Here is a 20,383-nt window from a genome sequence, read left to right on the forward strand (position 1 = left end):
TGTAACAATCCGAACACTTAGCTGGAAGAGACGCTGTGAATTCAGAGAGAGGCTGAAAAGACATCTGCAGCTCAGGGACATGAAGCGTTTGGGTGGGTCGGACAGGTGGGGAATGTTTAGTGAAAAGTTACGGGAAACCCGCAGGAGTTTCTGTGCCTGCTGAGCAGGCGGGGGGGAAGGTGTGGCTGATTCATTTACTGGCAGTAGGTTGTAATAATTGTAAGTGGTGCAGGTTCCCCTGTGTGGCGATGGTGTATGCGGAGGGGGGTGAGAGAGAGAGAGAGAGACAGTGCAAGCTCCCTCGAGGTGCTGCCCACACTGGCCCTCACAGCACCAAGGACCCGGGTTCGATTCTGGCCTTGGGTCACTGTCTGTGTGGAGTTTGCACGTTCTCCCCGTGTCTGCGTGGGCTTCCTCCAGTTTTCTCTCTCAGTCCAAAGATGTGCAGGATAGGGGGGATTAGCGAGGTGAATATGTCGGGTCCCGGGGATAGGGCTTGGGTGGGATGCTGTGTTGGAGAGTCAGTGCCGATGTGATGGGCTGAATGGCCTCCTTGTGCACTGTGGGGATTCTGTGACTCGCTGTTTGAGCCAGTCCCTGTTTGCTGCTGAACCCGTTGTTCTGTCTCTCTGTCCACCTGCAGCAAGTTATCCGTGTCTACAGCCTTCCCGATGGCACCTTCAGCTCCGAAGAAGATGAGGATGAGGAAGATGATGAGGAGGATGAAGAGGAGGATGGGACACAGTGAGGAATGCAGCAAACTCCCGGCTCTGTGGAAACCTTTGGCAGAGTCACAGGATTGAGCAGCTCTTGCTGGTGCTACAGTCCAAGGCCAGGATTTTATGGCTCTTCTTGCCAATGGGGTGTTACCGTCCTGCAGAATTGGACAGTAATTTAAACGGCCCACTGGTTTGGGAGGGGGACACGTGTGGTGGGGGGGCCCTAAACTCCTGGCGTACGGTTCACTCACAGTGTAGCATGGTGTGATATGAATAGAAGTCACTCATCGTACACTCACTCAAACACAAAACGCTTCCCAAACCCTTCCCGCGGTAATCTTTATCCAGAAACCCTAACCATTCCCCGCTGCACCTTTCCGGATATTACTCCACTGTGATCCCCGTTGGTGAGTGTTGACTTGCAGTCACTGGGGCTGTCACAGCCGAGGCCACTCTGCCCCTCCTCTCTGGCAGAGGGTTATAGTGTTGACTCATATCTTTCCTTTACAGCCCCTGTTGCACATGGTGTGAGTTGCCCAGAGATTCCTGTCATGCTCCTGCCTTCAGCTGAATATCACTCAAACCCTCTGCTGGAAATAGAAATGCTGTCTCTCGCCATGCCTCGCTCGCTCTCGCTGTCTCCCTCTCCCTCTCTCTCGCTCCCTCTCTCTTGCGCGCGCTCTTGTCTCTCTCACTTGCTGCCTCCTTCTTTCCCTCCCTCCCTCCCTCTCCTGCTGTCTCTCTGTCTCGCTGTGTCTCTCGCTGTCTCTTGCTCACTCTGTCAGTCTGCTGCTCACTCAGCGTAGTAACACCAATTTCAATACCACCGCAGTCTTGTCTGGTCAGTCTAACCCGGGGCTTGGGGATTTACACAGTTTCTCTGTTGCGCTCTGCACCAATCTGGCTGTGTTTCCTACAGAGCGAATCCCCACGGCAGTTTCCCATCAGCCTCTAGAATGGAGAGAGAGATTCGATTAATCTGTGACGGTGTGTGCGCGACAGGCTTGGCCAACATGATGTTTAATCTCCAATCCTGGCAGCTAAATCTTCAAACAATAAATAAATAAAATGTTTCAATCTTGTACAAGGGAGCGTGCATTTAGACAGCTGCAAAGTCAACTTCAAACTGACACTGGGGTGAAGAATCAGATCTGCTAAAGGGGGCACTGTGGGTCAAACAGCCAAGGTGTGTGGAATTACAGTTGGGTGCGGGACTGAGAGACACGGAACAGCAGGTGCCAGCTTACAACGGGGAGAACTTTCACTCATTTCTCGTTATTTCTTTGCTAATTTACCTTATTCCTCCCCGAATCCCCCCCCCCCCCGTCCCAGAAGAGAACCAGACAGTGCAGCCTCGACTATCTCCTGAGTTTACGATGGATTGGTCTTCCTCTGATTACAGTGTGTGAAAACTTTACGCCTAACGCCAGTCTGTTTTGAGGAACCTCATTTGAAATAAGTTTGTGAAAGGAATTTCAATTTGAGGCTTCGTGGGGGGGGGGGGGGGGGAGGGGGGGGGGTTGTTGAGTTTGTGTACAACGGAAATGAGGAAAATACAGATTCCATTTTGAAGTCTTTGTCCTTTGGTGATTGTTTCTCTCCAGCAGCCGGTCCAGAGTGAAGGAGTGGGCCGCACCCTCCCTGCTGCCTGTGGCTGACCATTGCCCCCCCCCCCCCCCCGGTAGGTATGGGATCTGACTCTGCGACCACGGTGTCTTCCATATTTAATAACAACTGCTCCCCCCCTGACCATGTGAATGATGCCACTCCAGGACTGGCAACGCCTGTGAATCTAGTGGGAATGTACAAGGACACAAGTCAGGAGTGTGATGGAATACTCCCCACTTGCCTGGATGGGTGCAGCTCGAACAACACTCAAGAAACTCAACACCATCCAGGACAAAGCAGCCCCGCTTGATTGGCACCCTATCCACCACCTTAGAACATCCACTCCCTGCGTCACTGATCTGATGCACAGTGGAAGCAACCTGTACCATCTACAAGATGCACTGCAGCAACTCAAGACTTCCCAAATATGCAACCCCTGGCCTAGAAAGACAAGGGCAGCAGATACCTGGGAACACCACTACCTGCAAGTTCCCCATTAGGGCAGCACGGTAGCACAGTGGTTAGTACTGATGCCTCACAGCTCCAGGGACCTGGGTCTGATTCCCGGCTTGGTCACTGTGTGGAGTTTGCATATTCTCCCCGTGTCTGTGTGGGTTTTCTCCGGGTGTTCCGGTTTCCCCCCACAGTCCAAAGATGTGCGGGTTAGGTTGATTGGTCATGCTAAAATTGCTCTTAGTGTCCTGGGATGCGTAGGTTAGAGGGATTAGTGGGTAAAATATGTAGGGATATGGGGGTAGGGTCTGGGTGGGATTGTGGTAGGTGCAGACTCGATGGGCCGAATGGCCTCTTTCTGTGCTGTAGGGTTTCTAAGATTAAGTCTGTGTGGAATTTGCATGTTTTCTCCGTGTCTGCGTGGGTTTCCTCCGGGTGCTCCCGTTTCCTCCCACAGTCCAAAGATGTGCGGGTTAGGTTGATTGGCCATGCTAAATTGCCCCTTATTTTCAGGGCAATAAACGGTAAATATGTGGGGTTACGGGGCTAGGGCCTGGATGGGATTATTGTCGGTGTTTGCAGACTTGATGGGCCGACTGGCCTCCTGCACTGTAGGGATTCTATGATTTCCTAAGTTATACGTCACCCTAATTTGGAAATAGATCGGCCGTTCTTTCACTGTCGCTGGGTCAAAATCCTGGAACTCCTTCCCTAACAGCACAGTGGGTGTACCTACAGCACTTGGACTGCAGCGGTTCAAGAAGGCAGCTTACCACCATCACCTTAAGGGCAATTATGGGTGGGCAATAAATGCTGGTGTAGCCCGCATATCATGAAATAATAAACAAATCAGCATCCACGTCTCATGAGTGAGTAACAAGCAATAAACTGCCTGATTCCTGCTACCACAGTTTGGATCAATTATAGTGATTCATTTCTCTGTACTCCGTTTAATTTGGTCACTCAAAAGCAACAAATTAACTTCACGATGCGAAGGTCATCACTGTGTCGTCATCCTGGTGAAATTCTCTCTGTTTTTCCTTCCGTCAGGGCATCAGTCTGTGTTGGTACAAGTGATGATCAAGCAGTGAAAGACCCAGCCAGTGCCATGCCTTCTGAAGTACACTCGCTGTTGTAGGAAATACACAGCAAGCTCCAACAACCAGGCATTCAAAACGTTTGCCAGGGCATCAAGAGAACGCCATTGCTGTTCAAAATACAGGGCGGGGGATTTTTAGCTTCCACTTGAGAGCAGGTGTGGCCTCGGTTTCGCATCTTACCTGAGAGACTGCGCCTCTGACACAGTGGCACTCACTTGGTACACAGTGGGAGTATCGTCTGGGGTGGCACAGTGGTTAGCGCTGCTGCCTCAGTGCCAGGGACCCGGGTTCGATTCCCGGCTTGGATCACTGTGTGGAGTTTGCACGTTCTCCCCGTATCTGCATGGGTTTCCTCCGGGTGCTCCGGTTTCCTCCCACGATCTGAAAGACGTGCTGGTTAGATGCACTGACCCGAACAGGTGCCAGAGTGTGGCGACTAGGGGAGTATCACAGAACTTCATTGCGGTGTTAATGTAAGCCTTACTTGTGACTAGTAAATAAATTATTGGGATTGAAATCTGGAATGGAACTTTTGACAGGGCAAGAGCTGCCACTGACTCAGGGCTGTAAGGGAATTAAGACTCGGGCAGAATTTTACCAGCTTGCCCCGCCCAGCCGGTAAAATCGCGTGAGACCCAAGAGATCCGAATCACGCCTGATCTCTCAGCCCTCGCGGTCTTACGAGAGCCGGATTTCCAGCGCCGTCAGTCTCTCGCCAGAGCTGGACAAGAGGTTGATTAATTTATTTAAACGGTGCTTTACTTCTGCTTAGTGAGCCCGACGCGCAGTCGTCCCAGCTTGCTCCCCTTCATGGCCTCGGAGAGGAAAACACCTGCTCCCCATGAACTGTGGGGTGGGGGGTGGAGAACAGTCGTGTTGGCCTCAGTGGTGGAACCCGAGGCCATTCAGGTCTGCCACGGCAGTCGTGCCCCTTGGGCCTGGTACCTTGACGATGCCCCCCGGGCTGTGCTGGGGGCAGCATGTTGGGGGGGGGGTCTCGCTGCCACTGTGCAGGTGATCGGTGAGGGAGGGAGAGGGGCTGCATCTCAGCCCGTGGGGGGTGGAGCTAGTTGCGGCTGCCTGCAGTAGCAGGGGCCTGACAGCCCTCTGTCCGTCTGTCAGACCCCTGCTGCTGTTAATGCGCATGTGCAGCATCAGAGGTCACATGCGCAACGCCTCCCACTCCAGGCTGTCTGGTGAGTTAACACCACAGCCTCTCTGGCTTGAAAGTGACTCCCCCATCTTTTCAGAGACAGAGTGCGTAAGATTCATAGAAACCCTACAGTGCAGAAGGAGGCCATTCGGCCCATCGAGTCTGCACCGACCACAATCCCACCCAGGCCCTACCCCCACATATTTACCCGCTAACCTACACATCTCAGAACTCTAAGGGGCAATTTTTTTTTTTAACCTGGCCAATCAACCTAACCCGCACATCTTTGGACTGTGGGAGGAAACCGGAGCACCCGGAGGAAGCCCACGCAGACACGAGGAGAATGTGCAAACTCCACACAGACAGTGACCCGAGCCGGGAATCGAACCCGGGACCCTGGAGGTGTGAAGCAGCAGTGCTAACCACTGTGCTACCGTGCCGCCCTAAGATTAGGCCTGAAAACCTGCCCAAAAAACACATCTGGAACTTTCCCATTTTCAGACGAGCTGGACACTTGGAAAAAATCTTGTAAAATTCCACCCGTAGTGTCTGTATTGACACATTAGGTGGAGCAGTGGTTCTGTATGGAACACATTCAGGAGCCATTGCAGGTGTATCAGGAGAGATTGCCCAGGGGAAAAAGGATGTGTGATTAATGCCGTGTGCTTAAAGTGCTCGAGATGGTGGCACAGTGGTTAGCACTGCTGCCTCATGGCACCAGGGACCCGGGTTCGATTCCCAGCTTGGGTCACTGTCTGTGTGGAGTCAGCACAGTAAGAAGTCTCACAAACACTAGGTTAAAGTCCAACAGGTTTATTTGACAGCACGAGCTTTCAGAGTGTCAGGCTCCTTCTTCACCGAAAGCTTGTGCTGCCAAACAAACTTGTTGGACTTTAACCTGGTGTTTGTGAGACTTCTTACTGTGCTTACCCCAGTCCAACGCCAGCATCTCCACATCGTGTGGACTCTGCACGTTCTCCCCGTGTCTGCATGGGTTTCCTCTGGGTGCTCCGGTTTCCTCCCACAGTCCGAAAGACGTGCTGGTTAGGGTGCATTGGCCGTGCTAAATTCTCCCTCAGTGTACCCGAACAGGCGCCGGAGTGTGGCAACTAGGGGATTTTCACAGTAACTTCATTGTGGTGTTAATGTAAGCCTACTTGTGATACTGATAAATAAACTTAACACCCTGAAGTCAAAATACATGAAAGCGGGCAACTTTAAAAAAAATATATATATATATATTTAAAGTTTCTTGAATTATGTGAAAAAACAGGGATTGCGATCTCGCTCATTTGTACACAGTAAGATCCCCACAAACAGGATCAGCTGTTTTCGATGGTGGATAAAGTAAGGACCAGGACGTCGGGAGAATTCCCTCTGTTTCGAATGGTGCTACTGAGTAATGGGGGCCTAACTGAACAGGTAGGTAGGGTCTCGATTGGAACTGGGTGACTGCTGGATTGAAGCCCCAATGTTCTGAGCTCACCTCTGTTGATGTGGAGATGCTGGCGTTGGACTGGGGTAAACACAGTAAGAGTTATAAAAACACCAGCTTAAAGTCCAACAGGTTTATTTGGTAGCAAATACCATTAGCTTTCGGAGCGCAGCTCCTTCGTTAGATGGAGTGGAAATGTGCTCTCAAACAGGGCATACAGAGACGCACACAATACTGATTAAAATGCAAATCTCTACAGCCAACCAGGCCTTAAAGATACAGACGATGTGAGTGGAGGGAGCATTAAGGACAGGTTAAAGAGATGTGTATTGTCTCCAGACAGGACAGCCAGTGAAATTCTGCAAGTCCAGGAGGCAAGCTGTGGGGGTTACTGATAGTGTGACATAAACCCAAGATCCCGGTTTAGGCCGTCCTCATGTGTACGGAACTTGACTGAGGGTCCACAGTCACTGTCAATGATAAGACGCTGACGCCTGTTTTAAACACTGGTGCTAAGTTTAGTATAAAGGGGGAACATCATTCGTGCAATCTGGGTAAATGTGATTCGCTGCTGTCTCTCAGTGCCAGGGACCCAGGTTCGATTCCAGCCTCAGGTCACTCTCTGTGCGGAGTCTGCACTTTCTCCCTGTGTTTGTGTGGCATTCCTCTGAGTGCTCTGGTTTCCTCCCACAATTCAAAGAATGTGTAGGTTCGGTGGATTGGCCATGCTAAATTGCCCCTTAGCGTCCCAAAGGTGTGCCGGTTAGGTGGATTGGCCACGGGAAATGCATGGGGGTAACGTGGATAAGTCGGGAGAGGGCTGGGTGACATATTGTGTCAGAGTTGATGCAGCCTCGATGGGCTGAATGGCCTCTTGTTGCCTTGTGGGGATTGTGAGATTTTTATGCAGTGATGTAATACCTTTCACATCCTTGTAACATCCCAAAATGCTTTGCAGCTAATGAGGTGCAGGCGCTATATAAAGCATAGAATCTACAGCACAGAGACAGGCCCTTCAGCCCAAACCTGTCCATCCCAACTAAAAGGTCCATCTAAGCTAACCCCATTTGCCTGCATGTGGCCCATATCCCTCTAAACCTTTCTTATCCATGTATCTGTCCAAATGCCCTTTAAATGTTGTCAATGTCTCTGCCTCAACCACTTCCTCTGGCAGCTCGTTCCACACACGTACCACCCTCTGTGGACAAAGGTTGCTCCTCAGGTTCCCATTAATTCTTTCCCCTCTTAACTTAAACCTTTGCCTAGTTCTCGATTCCCCAACCCTGGGAAAAAGGCTGAGTGCATTCACCCTATCCATGCCTCTCATGATCTTATACACCTCTATAAGATCACCCCTCAGTCTCCTACACTCCAAAGAAAAAAGTCCTAGCTTGTCCAATCTCGCCCTATAACTCAGTCCCTTCAGTCTGGCAACATCCTTGTAAATCTCTTCTGCTCTCTCTCCAGTTTAATAACATCTTTCCTATAACAAGGTGACCAAAACTGAACACAATACTCCAGGTGCGGCCTCACCAATGTCCTGTACAACTGCAACATAACTTCCCAACTTCTATACTCTATGCCCTGACTGATGAAGGCCAGCATGCCAAAAGCCTTCTTCACTGCCCTTTCTACCTGTGACTTCACCTTTAGAGAACCATGCACCTGAACTGCAAGGTCCCTCTGTTCCACGATACTCCCTAAGGTCCTACCATTCACCGTGAAAGTCCTACCTTGATTTGACTTTCCAAAATTCAACACCTCACAATTATCTGTATTGATCTCCATTTGCCAGTTCTCAGCCCACTTTCCCAGCTGATCAAGATCCTGCTGCAATTTTGGATAACCTTCCTCACTGTCTATAATACCGCCTATTTTAGTGTCATCTGCAAACTTACTGATCGTGCCTTGTACACTCTCATCCAAATCATTGATATAGATAATAAACAGCAATGGGCCCAGCACTGACCCCTGACGCACACCACTAGTCACAGGTCTCCAGTCCGATATGCATCCTTCCACCATTACCCTCTGCTTGCTAACATCAAGCTAATTGTATATCCAATTTGCCAGCTCTCCCTGGATTCCATGTGATCTAACCTTCCAGAGCAGCCTACCATGTGGAACTTTATCAAAGACCTTACTGAAGTCCATATAGACTACATCTACCGCCCTGCCCTCATCAACCTTTCTGGTCACTTCATCAGAGAACTCTAACAAACTTGTAAAGCCTGATCTCCCATGCACAAAGCCGTGCTGACTACTAATCAAAACCTGTCTTTCAAAATGCCTGTATATCTTATCCCTCAGAATCCTCTCGAGTAACTTACCCACCACAGATGTTAGGCTTACCGGTCTATAATTCACAGATTTTTCTTTGCAGCCCTTCTTAAATGTGGACACAACATTTGCTACCCTCCAGTCTTCTGGTACCTCACCCATGGCTAACGATGATGCAAATATCTCAGCCAGGGCTCCCGCAATTTCTCCTCTAGTCTCACGCAGTGTTCTTGGATACATCTGGTCAGGGCCAGGAGATCGATCCACCTTCATACATTTTAATACGCCCATCACCTCCTCTACTCATAGAATCATAGAAACTCTACAGTGCAGAAGGAGGCCATTCGGTCCATCGAGTCTGCACCGACAACAATCCCACCCAGGTCCTATCCCTGTAACCCCACATATTTACCCCACTAATCCCTCTAGCCTATGCATCCCGGGACACTAAGGGGCAATTTAGCATGGCTAATCAACCTAACCCACACACCTGGATGAGGAAGTGGAGGGATGGGTTGCTAGGTTTGCCGACGACACAAAGGTTGGTGGGGTTGTGGATAGTCTGGAGGGATGTCAGAAGTTACAGAGGGACATAGATAGGATGCAAGGCTGGGCGGAGAAGTGGCAGATGGACTTCAACCCAGATAAATGCGTCGTGGTCCATTTTGGCAGGTCAAGTGGGATGAAGGAGTACAATATAAAGGGAAAGACTCTTAGTACTGTAGAGGATCAGAAGGACCTTGGGGTCCGGGTCCATAGGACTCTAAAATCAGCCCCGCAGGTGGAAGAGGTGGTTAAGAAGGCGAATGGTGTGCTGGCCTTTATCAATCGAGGGATTGAGTTTAGGAGTCCGGGGATAATGATGCAGCTATATAAGACCCTCGTCAGACCCCACTTGGAGTACTGTGCTCAGTTCTGGTCGCCTCATTACAGGAAGGATGTGGAAAAGATTGAAAGGGTGCAGAGGCGATTTACAAGGATGTTGCTTGGATTGAGTGGCATGCCTTATGAGGATAGGCTGAGGGAGCTCGGTCTTTTCTCCTTGGAGAGACGTAGGATGAGAGGAGACCTAATAGAGGTATATAAGATGTTGAGAGGCATAGATCGGGTGGACTCTCAGAGGCTTTTTCCCAGGGTGGAAATGTCTGCTACGAGAGGACACAGGTTTAAGATGCTGGGGGGAGGGTACAGGGGAGATGTTAGGGGGAGGTTTTTCACACACAGGGTGGTGGGCGAGTGGAATCGGCTGCCGTCAGTGGTGGTGGAGGCAAACTCAATAGGGTCTTTTAAGAGACTCCTGGATGAGTACATGGGACTTAATAGGATGGAGGGTTATAGGTAGGCCTAAAAGGTAGGGATATGTTCAGCACAACTTGTGGGGCCGAAGGGCCTGTTTTGTGCTGTAGTTTTTCTATGTTTCTATCTTTGGACTGTAGGAGGAAACCGGAGCACCCAGAGGAAACCCACACAGACACGGGGAGAATGTGCAAACTCCACACAGTGACCCAAGCTGGGAGTTGAACCCAGGTCCCTGGAGCTGTGAGGCAGCAGTGCTAACCACTGTGCCACCCAAATCAAAGTGGAGAACGTGGGCATCGATCCCACTACTTCTCACATGCAAAGCGAGCGCTCCACCATTTGAGCTAAATCCTTGTGGCTGCATGTAATGCGAACTGTCCCCAGTATATCACCACTAACCTTCCCAGGTTCCCAAGCTTTGTCTTTCTCCATGGTAAACACAGAAGAGAAATATTCATTGGGAATCTCACCCATCTCTTGCGGTTCCTCATATGTGTGTCCACGTTGGTCCTTGAGGGATCCTATTCTCTCTCTAGTTATTCTTTTTCCTTTTAATAAACTTAAAGAATCCCTTTGGATTCACCTTAATCCTCTCAGTCAAAGCTACCTCATGCCCCCTTTTTGCCCTCCTAATTTCCTTCTTGAGTGTAGTCATCGGGGACAATGGAATTCTCCCTGAGTTCCCACATCCTGCAGGAGGAGCATACCTCCTGTCCTCATTGCCATCCCAACTGCACCAAGACTAAAGGGAAAAATGAAGAGGACGTTACCTGGGATTACCCGCACTCTGCTGAGATGCCACTCACAGAAGCCTCTCGAGCTAAAGCCTCACCATTCAAGCACTTTGCTGTAAATCCTCTAATAGCGGCAAGCAATGCAAGCTCTCTGCCTGGTGAATCCTGTTTCTCTTTGGGGTGTATCTTGCAACCTTTCCGTGGTGTTCCTGGCTCATCAGTATCGTTGTTTCAGAGACGTTTTGAGATTTCCACCCCACTGTCAATAAATTCACATCAACCCCAGTCTTCAAAATATTTTGTGAGTTAAGAAATCAAAGTGTGAATGATTGCCCCGTTTCCCTCCCTAACCCCCTGCCGAGCTGGGAATGCTGCTTATATCCTGCTGCGGATGCTTGGACTCTGAGTACAGCAGCGGAGCAAGCGTCACAGTGAAGAGGGAGATATAAAGAGCCTCTGTCTGTCGGAGTGTGAGAGACACCACTTGCCACAGTGACAGCATGGCTCACCTCAGCGCCTCAGTGTTAATCGTGGTGACTGTGATTTTCTACCTTCTGTGCGGCAGCCCAGTCTGTGGCTGGTACAAGCAGACATCCCGCCCTGGTTATTACTCCGTGGGGAGAGCGTCTGGGCTGCTGCAGGGAATCCGGCGTTCCGGGTATGTGCGACGAGGGGGCAGCGAAGAGGGCGCCGCTCGCGACCTGGCAAAGATCCTGGCGGGAGGCTGGAATCATCCACGGATTGAGGACTGGGATTCCGCGACGGTGAGCTTTCACTCCTTTGTCTTGTCCAGGTTCAAACCTGGTGCAATAACCCCGACAGCCCTCGTATCAAATCTACAATCTCCTTAATTCAGGTACTGAGAGTCCCAGAGACCGGGCAGATTGACGGCAGGTTCAGAACAGCAGCTGGTGTTCACTGCAACCGGTTCCCAGGATTAATGAAGGGGGGACGGATCCAGCTCCGTATCAGAGTAGAATGTGTGCTTCACATGGCGCGGCACAGTAGTTACCGCTGCTGCCTCACAGCGCCAGGGACCCGGGTTCGATTCCCGGCTTGGGTCACTGTCTGTGTGGAGTTTGCACGTTCTCCCCATGTCTGCGTGGGTTTCCTCCGGGTGATCCGGTTTCCTCCCACAGTCTGAAAGCCGTGCTGGTTAGGGTGCATTGGCCGTGCTAAATTCTCCCTCAGTGTTACCCGAACAGGCGCCGGAGTGTGGCGACTGGGGGATTTTCACAGTAACTTCATTGCAGTGTTAATGTAAGCCTACTTATGACACTAATACTTAAACTTACACTCCTGTGCCTGTACGCATCTGCACAAGTGTGAGTACCCCACCAGTGAAACTTTGCCATCTTCAGGGGAGTGTGGGGGGAAAAAGGGGGGCACTATTCGTGAATCAGTTAACCCTCTGAGGTTAATGTTAACTACCGGTTAGCGGGCACGTTTGTGTTTTTAATAAGAGAATGTTCTATTGCAGATGTGTGTGAAGGAGGTCACGCCACAGTTAAGCAGCTGTACAGCCGTCTCTGAAGACCCACTGATCTTCAACTGTAAGGCCAATGTCCACTTGACCGTTGACATCAATGGCTGCGACTCCGTGGACCAATGAGCAGACAAGGGTCACTGATTCAGGAGGAACAGAAAGAACAAGAGGCAAAGAGTGCAACAAAACTGACCAATAAACCATCGTCAACAAGGATCCCAAAACCAAGTCTGCTTGTCTGCTGTTAATTTTGTAATTTAATCGTGACATCTATTTGTTGAACGTCACTCGTTTAAAAGGGAATATTGAATTTTCAGTTTATGTGAAATTAGATTCAATGTAAGACAGTCATTAATAAATCCATTGGGGGGAATTCATGCGAAACTTCTTTACCCAGAGTGTGGGGAGAATGTGGGATTCGCTCCCACGGGGAGTGGGGAGAATGTGGGACTCACTCCCACGGGGAGTGGGGAGAATGTGGGACTCGCTCCCATGGGGAGTGGGGAGAATGTGGGACTCGTTCCCACGGGGAGTGGGGAGAATGTGGGACTCGCTCCCATGGGGAGTGGGGAGAATGTGGGACTCGCTCCCACGGGGAGTGGGGAGAATGTGGGACTCGCTCCCACGGGGAGTGGGGAGAATGTGGGACTCGCTCCCACGGGGAAGTGGGGAGAATGTGGGACTCGCTCCCATGGGGAGTGGGGAGAATGTGGGACTCGCTCCCACAGGGAGTGGGGAGAATGTGGGACTCGCTCCCATGGGGAGTGGGGAGAATGTGGGACTCGCTGCCACAGGGAGTGGGAGGAGAATGTGGGACTCGCTCCCACAGGGGTGGGGAGAATGTGGGATTCACTCACACAGTGAGTGGGGAGAATGTGGGACTCACTCCCACAGGGAGTGGGAAGAATGTGGGACTCACTCCCACAGGGAGTGGGAAGAATGTGGGACTCACTCCCACAGGAAGTGGGGAGAATGTGGTACTCACTCCCACAGGAAGTGGGGAGAATGTGGGACTCACTCCCACAGGAAGTGGGGAGAATGTGGGACTCACTCCCACAGTGAGTGGGGAGAATGTGGGACTCACTCCCACAGGGAGTGGGAAGAATGTGGGACTCACTCCCACAGGAAGTGGGGAGAATGTGGTACTCACTCCCACAGTGAGTGGGGAGAATGTGGGACTCATTCCCACAGGGAGTGGGGAGAATGTGGGACTCACTCCCACAGGGAGTGGGGAGAATGTGGGACTCACTCCCATGGAGAGTGGGAAGAATGTGGGACTCGTTCCCATGGAGAGTGGGAAGAATGTGGGACTCACTCCCACAGGGAGTGGGGAGAATGTGGGACTCGCTCCCGTGGGGAGAATGTGGAACCCACTCCCACGGGGAGTGGGAAGAATGTGGGACTCACTCCCACAGGGAATGGGGAGAATGTGGGACTCATTCCCACAGGGAGTGGGGAGAATTGGGACTCGTTCCCACAGGGAGTGGGGAGAATGTGGGACTCATTCCCACAGGGAGTGGGGAGAATGTGGGACTCACTCCCATGGGGAGTGCTCGATGTGAAAGGCCTTGAGATATTTAAGGGGGGAAGCTGGATAAACACATGCGGGAGAAAGGAATAGAAGGATAGGGTGATGGGGGGGAGATGATGAAAGGTGGGAAGCGATTCATGTGAAACGTAAACACTGCCACAGACTCGATGGGCCAAATGGCCTGTTTCTGTTCCATAAATTCAACGTAATTTAATTAATTAATGCAGAAAGATTAAATGATTCATTTTGATTGGACGAGTGAGGAGAGAGAGTAAAATAAACATCTCTAAAAGGGGTGCGGGAGCAACGGGGCCGGAAGGTATATCTGCAAAGCCTTGGAAAGTGACAGGACAGATTGAGAGTGTGGTTCATACAGAGTACAGGATCCTAGATCTTATTAACACCGGCACAGAGTACAAAAGCAAGGAAGCTTAGATAAATGTATCCGTGGGTGAGTCTCAGTGTAGTGTGTCGAGTTCTGGGCACCTCGCTTTGGGAAGATGTGAAGGTGTTGAAGGAGATAAATGGAGAGATGGAGAACCCGAAAGCGCAGTTTTGCGATTGGCAAAGGAAGCAATGGCGGTGATATGAGGGGAAACCATTCTCTGCGGCTGCGGTGGTTCGGATCTGGGTTGCACTGCGGGGGAGTGTGGGTGTAATAAGTCCTCGGAGGTGGATGTTCCTTCACAAGAATTCCTTTATTCACAAGATCCAACAACACTATACAGAGCGTTCCCTGTCCGCAGTCTCCATCCGGAGCGCCAGAGGAACTAGCACTCCTGTTTAAACACAGAGCATGGGGGTTCCCTGATTGGACCATCAACTAAGGGGGTTCATATTCAAGAAGGCCGACCTCAATTACCTGATGAAAGCCATCACTGTGGCGAAGGCAAGTTCAATCGAAGCTTTCCAAAGGGATTGGTTGACAATGTGAAGTGAAAGGATTTGCGAGGGAGAGGCGCAAAGTGAGTTATTCTTCCAGAGGGTCAGCACACACACAATGGGCTGAATGGCCTCTTTCTGTGCTGTAACCATTCAATAATTCTCCGATTGTGTTCCATTTGTGGAAGCTACGAGGTAATTCCTCCAAAAAAAGCCCCCAGGAAATTAAAAATGAAAATTCTTCACGTTTGTTGTTGATTTCATAGAATCATTGATGCAGAAGAGGTCCTTCGGCCCATTGAGTCTGCACCTAGACCTTAGAAACACCTGAACTCCCACCTAATCCCATCTGCCAGCACTTGGCCCATAGCCCTGAATGTTATGATGCGCCAAGTGCTCATCCAGGTACTTTTTAAAGGATGTGAGGCATCCCGCCTCCACCACCCTCCCAGGCAGCGCATTCCAGACCCTCACCACCCTCTGGGTAAAAAAGTTTTTCCTCACATCCCCCCCAAACATCCTGCCCCTCACCTTGAACCTATGTCCCCTCATGACTGACCTTTCAACTAAGGGGAACAGCTCCTCCCTATCCACTCTGTCCATGTCCCTCATAATCTTGTACACAATTTCATCCAAGCTGGAGATGGATTTTCCACCATGCGGTTAAGACGGGGGGAATTAGTCAGGGTTCATGCTCTTGATCAAAGAATCCCTACAGAACAGAAAGAGGCCGTTCGGCCCATCGAGTCTGCACCAATCACAATCCCACCCAGGCCCTATCCCGTAACCCCTCATATTTACCCTGCTCATCCCCCTGACACTAAGGGGCAATTTAGCACGATCAATGCACCTAACCCGCACATCTTTGGACTGTGGAGGGAAACCGGAGCACCCGGAGGAAACCCACGCAGACACGGGGAGAACGTGTGGACTCCACACAGACAGTCACCCAAGGCCGGGAATTGAACCCGGGTCCCTGGCGCTGTGAGGCAGCAGTGCTAACCACTGTGCCACCCTCCAGTAACCCATTCTGTTCATAGAATGAGGCTGCGCAGAAAGAGACCATTCGGCCCATCGTGCCAGTGCCGGCTCTTTGAAAGGACTGGCCAACTATTCCCACTCTCCATCCTCTTTTCCGATAGGCCAACAGATTATTGAATCTGCTTCCCTTCTGGACAGTGTGTTCCAGATCACAACAACTCACCCAAAATTCTCTCCTCATCTTCTGTTGGTCAAGGAGAGGGTTGCTCAGGGCTGGGACATGGTCTGATTGGGCCCATTGGCTGGGCGGTGAAGGGTTATCCCCCTGCCACAGTCAGTCAGAGACAGGAAGAGTTCAGGATTCCCTCAGTGTGTCGTTGTGGCGTCTCGTTGTTTCAGACACTGCAGTTTAATTGGTTTTTTTTAAAAAAAACGGTGAATTCACTTCCTCGGCCCAATGAGTCTTGACAATAAATTCAGCAACATCGTGACATACAAACTGGCTGCCATTTAACAGCAATTATTTCCAGTCTCTGTCTGCCGTTTCACAGCAGCAAACCCGAGATTGTTGCTGCAGAGTCTGGGAGAGAGTCTTCACCCCGTCGGGATAGATTCTGACGACATCCCAACTACTTTGTGTCCCTGCCCCTGAGCCACAAGCTCCAGGTTCGAGTCCCACTCCAGGACTTGATGTCGGAGGAAGGTGTGTCCATAACGTGACCGAGTGTGTCAACATTGAAGTCCTTCCAAATGTGCCATTGGCTGGCGGTGAGAGCAGGTGACCTGAGTAACAGGTCACCAAACCTCAGAGAATCCCCACAGTGCAGGAGAGGCCATTTGGCCCATCGAGAGTGCACCAACTCTCTGACAGAGCATCTTACCCAGACTGTCTGTCCCACCCTATCCCTATAATCCCATTCAGCATGGCCAATCCACCTAACCTACACATCTTTGGACATTAAGGGGCAATTTAGCATGGCCAATCCACCTAACCTACACATCTTTGGACATTAAGGGGCAATTTAGCATGGCCAATCCACCTAACCTACACATCTTTGGACATTAAGGGGCAATTTAGCATGGCCAATCCACCTAACCTGCACATCTTTGGACACTAAGGGGCAATTTAGCATGGCCAATCCACCTAACCTGCACATCTTTGGACACTAAGGGGCAATTTAGCATGGCCAATCCACCTAACCTGCACATCTTTGGACACTAAGGGGCAATTTAGCATGGCCAATCCACCTAACCTACACATCTTTGGACACTAAGGGGCAATTTAGCATGGCCAATCCACCTAACCTGCACATCTTTGGACACTAAAGGGCAATTTAGCATGGCCAATCCACCTAACCTACACATCTTTGGACACTAAGGGGCAATTTAGCATGGCCAATCCACCTAACCTACACATCTTTGGACACTAAGGGGCAATTTACCATGGCCAATCCACCTAACCTGCACATCTTTGGAATGTGGGAGGAAACCGGAGCACCCGGAGGAAACCCACGCAGACACGGGGAGAACGTGCTGACTCCGCACAGATAGTGACCCAAGCCGGGATTTGAACCCGGGTCCCTGGTGCTGAGAGGCAGCGGTGCTAACCACTGTGCCACCGTGCTGCCCCATTCTGTAGTAGTTTTGTTTAGATTATTTATTAGTGTCACAAGTAGGCTTACATTAACACTGCAATGAAGTTACTGTGAAAAGCCCCTAGTCGCTACACTCCGGCACCTGTTCGGGTCAATGCACCCTAACCAGCACGCCTTCCTGACTGGGGGAAGAAATCTCATCGATCCCCAGCTCTTCACAAAGACTTGCATTTATATAGTGCCTTTCACAAACTCAGAACATTCAAAGCTGCTTTACAGCCAATGAAGCGCTTTTCTGAAGTTGTAACACAGCAGCCAATCTGCGCACAGCAAGATCCCACAGATCTGTTAACGATGATCTGGATCATGTGTTTTAGGGATGTTGATTGTGGGAAATTATTGTCCAGGAGACTGAGATTCACTCTTTTGCTTTGCTTTGATTATAGCGGCCACAGGATTGGTTAACTTAACCCGTGGGCAGCACGGTGGCACAGTGGTTAGCACTGCTGCCGCACAGCACCAGGGACCCAGGTTCGATTCCCAGCTCGGGTCACTGTCTGTGTGGAGTCTGCACCTTCTCCCCATGTCTGCGTGGGTTTCCTCCGGGTGCTCCGGTATCCTCCCACAGTCCGAAGATGTGCGGGTTAGGGGGATTGGCCGTGCTAACTACCTGGGGTTATAGGGATAGGGTGGGGCAGAGGGCCTGGGTTAGATATTCTGTCAGAGAGTCGGTGCCTACTTGATGGGCCGAATGGCCTCTACTGCATTATAGGGATTCTATGATTTCAGAGTACAGTTAAGAGTCAACCACATTGCTGTGGGTCTGGAGTCACATGTAGGCCAGACCGGGTCAGGATGGCAGATTTCCTTCCCTTCAGATGGCGGCACAGTGGTTAGCACTGCTGTCTCACAGCGCCAGGGACCCGAGTTCGATTCCTGGCTTGGGTCACTGTCTGTGCGGAGTCTGTACATTCTCCCCGTGTCTGCGTGGGTTTCCTCCGGGTGCTCCGGTTTCCTCCCACAGTCCAAAGGACATGCGGGTTAGGGTGCATTGGCCATGCTAAATTCTCCCTCCGTGTACCCGAACAGGCGCGTTCTACCCGTGTCCGCGTGGGTTTCCTCCGGGTGCTCCGGTTTCCTCCCACAGTCCAAAAGACGTGCGGGTTAGGGTGCATTGGCCGTGCTAAGTGCTCCCTCCCGAACAGGCGCCAGAGTGTGGCGACTAGGGGATTTTCACAGTAACTTCATTGCAGTGTTAATGTAAGCCTTACTTGTGACACTAATAAACGAAACCAAGCAGGCAGCTAGTTTTGTGTCGCAACTGAAAGACTGCACCTCCAGATGTGCGGCACTCCCCCAGCGGTGCACTGAGGTCCAGCTGTTTTTTGGTTGAGAAACCCTTGTTGTCCTTGGAGCCACTTTCCCTGCATGAGACTAAGACACAGCGGAGACCAATCGATGGGTGGTGCTCACGCTTCCTCTGCAGAGATGGGGCTCCTGCGATAGATGCTGTTTCTCATTTTCACTCTGTCTGTCTCCTGCTCCCCCATGTTTGAGAAAGTGTCATCACTCCAACCCCTGGGGAACCAGCCGTGTCACAGGTTCTAATGAAGAAGGTCATTCAGCTGTAAAACTGTGACTCAAACAGACAATCCGAATGAAGCAGGGATATTTATTCCAACACAGAGTTATTACATTCACAGCAGAGCCATACAGCTCACATCCCTGGAGTTCCTCTGGCAGATTTCCGTCCTCGAAGCAATCCGCTCTTCCCCTGAAAACGCAAATTATTGCTCCATGAAGTTTCCAACAAGTGGCCCTCTTCACCTTTAACCCTTGACCTTCACTTCTGGACACGGTCACTTTGACTCTGGGAGTTAGGCGGCACAGTGGTTAGCGTTGCTGCCTCACAGCGCCAGGGACCCGGGTTCCATTCCGGCCTCGGGTCACTGTCTGTGCGGAGTTTGCACGTTCTCCCCATGTCTGCGTGGGTTTCCTCCGGGTGCTCCGGTTTCCTCCCACAGGATATTTCCAAAGAGGTGCGGGTTAGGTGGATTGGCCGTGCTAATTTCCCCTGACTGTCAGGGGGCCGAGGGAGGGAAACATGTGCAGTAACGGGGATAGGACCTGGGGCTGGGGTTGTTATCGATTCAGACTCAATCGGCCAAATGGCCTCCTTCTGTTTTGTCGATTCTATGAGTTTCACTCTCAGCCCATAATCCAAGCTGATATTCAGTTCAGGACTGAGGGAGTGCCGCACTATCAGAGGGTCAGTGCTGAGGGAGTGCCGCACTGTCAGAGGGTCAGTACTGAGGGAGTGCCGCACTGTCAGAGGGTCAGTACTGAGGGAGTGCCGCACTGTCAGAGGGTCAGTGCTGAGGGAGTGCCGCACTGTCAGAGGGTCAGTGCTGAGGGAGTGCAGCACTGTCAGAGGGTCAGTGCTGAGGGAGTGCCGCACTGTCAGAGAGTCAGTGCTGAGGGAGTGCTGCACTGTCAGAGGGTCAGTGCTGAGGGAGTGCCGCACTGTCAGAGGGTCAGTACTGAGGGAGTGCCACATTGTCAGAGAGTCAGTGCTGAGGGAGTGCTGCACTGTCAGAGGGTCAGTACTGAGGGAGTGCCACATTGTCAGAGAGTCAGTGCTGAGGGAGTGCTGCACTGTCAGAGGGTCAGTACTGAGGGAGTGCCGCACTGTCAGAGGGTCAGCACTGAGGGAGTGCCGCACTGTCAGAGGGTCAGTGCTGAGGGAGTGCTGCACTGTCAGAGGGTCAGTATTGAGGGAGTGCCGCACTGTCAGAGGGTCAGTACTGAGGGAGTGCCGCACTGTCAGAGGGTCAGTGCTGAGGGAGCGCCACACTGTCAGAGGGTCAGTGCTGAGGGAGTGTCGCACTGTCAGAGGGTCAGTACTGAGGGAGTGGCGCACTGTCAGAGGGTCAGTGCTGAGGGAGTGCAGCACTGTCAGAGGGTCAGTATTGAGGGAGTACCGCACTGTCAGAGGGTCAGTGCTGAGGGAGTGCTGCACTGTCAGAGGGTCAGTGCTGAGGGAGTGCCGCACTGTCAGAGGGTCAGTACTGAGGGAGTGCCGCACTGTCAGAGGGTCAGTACTGAGGGAGTGCCGCATTGTCAGAGG

General features: G+C 51.3%; 2 protein-coding genes across 2 annotated transcripts in view; both read left to right on the plus strand.

Annotated features, from left to right (window-relative positions):
- The window catches only part of eif3d (eukaryotic translation initiation factor 3, subunit D), a 34,942-nt gene extending 32,651 nt beyond the window's left edge, over positions 1-2,291 (plus strand). Inside the window, exon 15 of the mRNA XM_078206417.1 lies at positions 644-2,291. Within this exon, the coding sequence (XP_078062543.1) occupies positions 644-748 (105 nt within the window). The 3' untranslated portion in view covers positions 749-2,291. The remainder of the gene's footprint in view (positions 1-643) is intronic.
- Positions 2,292-11,281: 8,990 nt separating this feature from the next.
- LOC144488361 (neuropeptide B-like) lies at positions 11,282-12,495 on the plus strand. Its single transcript, XM_078206418.1, has 2 exons — positions 11,282-11,545; positions 12,262-12,495. The coding sequence occupies exons 1-2, from the start codon at positions 11,282-11,284 to the stop codon at positions 12,391-12,393; spliced, it is 396 nt and encodes a 131-aa protein (XP_078062544.1). The 3' UTR covers positions 12,394-12,495.
- The last annotated feature ends 7,888 nt before the right edge of the window (positions 12,496-20,383 follow it).

Source organism: Mustelus asterias, unplaced genomic scaffold (assembly GCF_964213995.1).
Source record: "Mustelus asterias unplaced genomic scaffold, sMusAst1.hap1.1 HAP1_SCAFFOLD_1492, whole genome shotgun sequence".
Classification (NCBI taxonomy): Eukaryota; Metazoa; Chordata; class Chondrichthyes; order Carcharhiniformes; family Triakidae; genus Mustelus; species Mustelus asterias.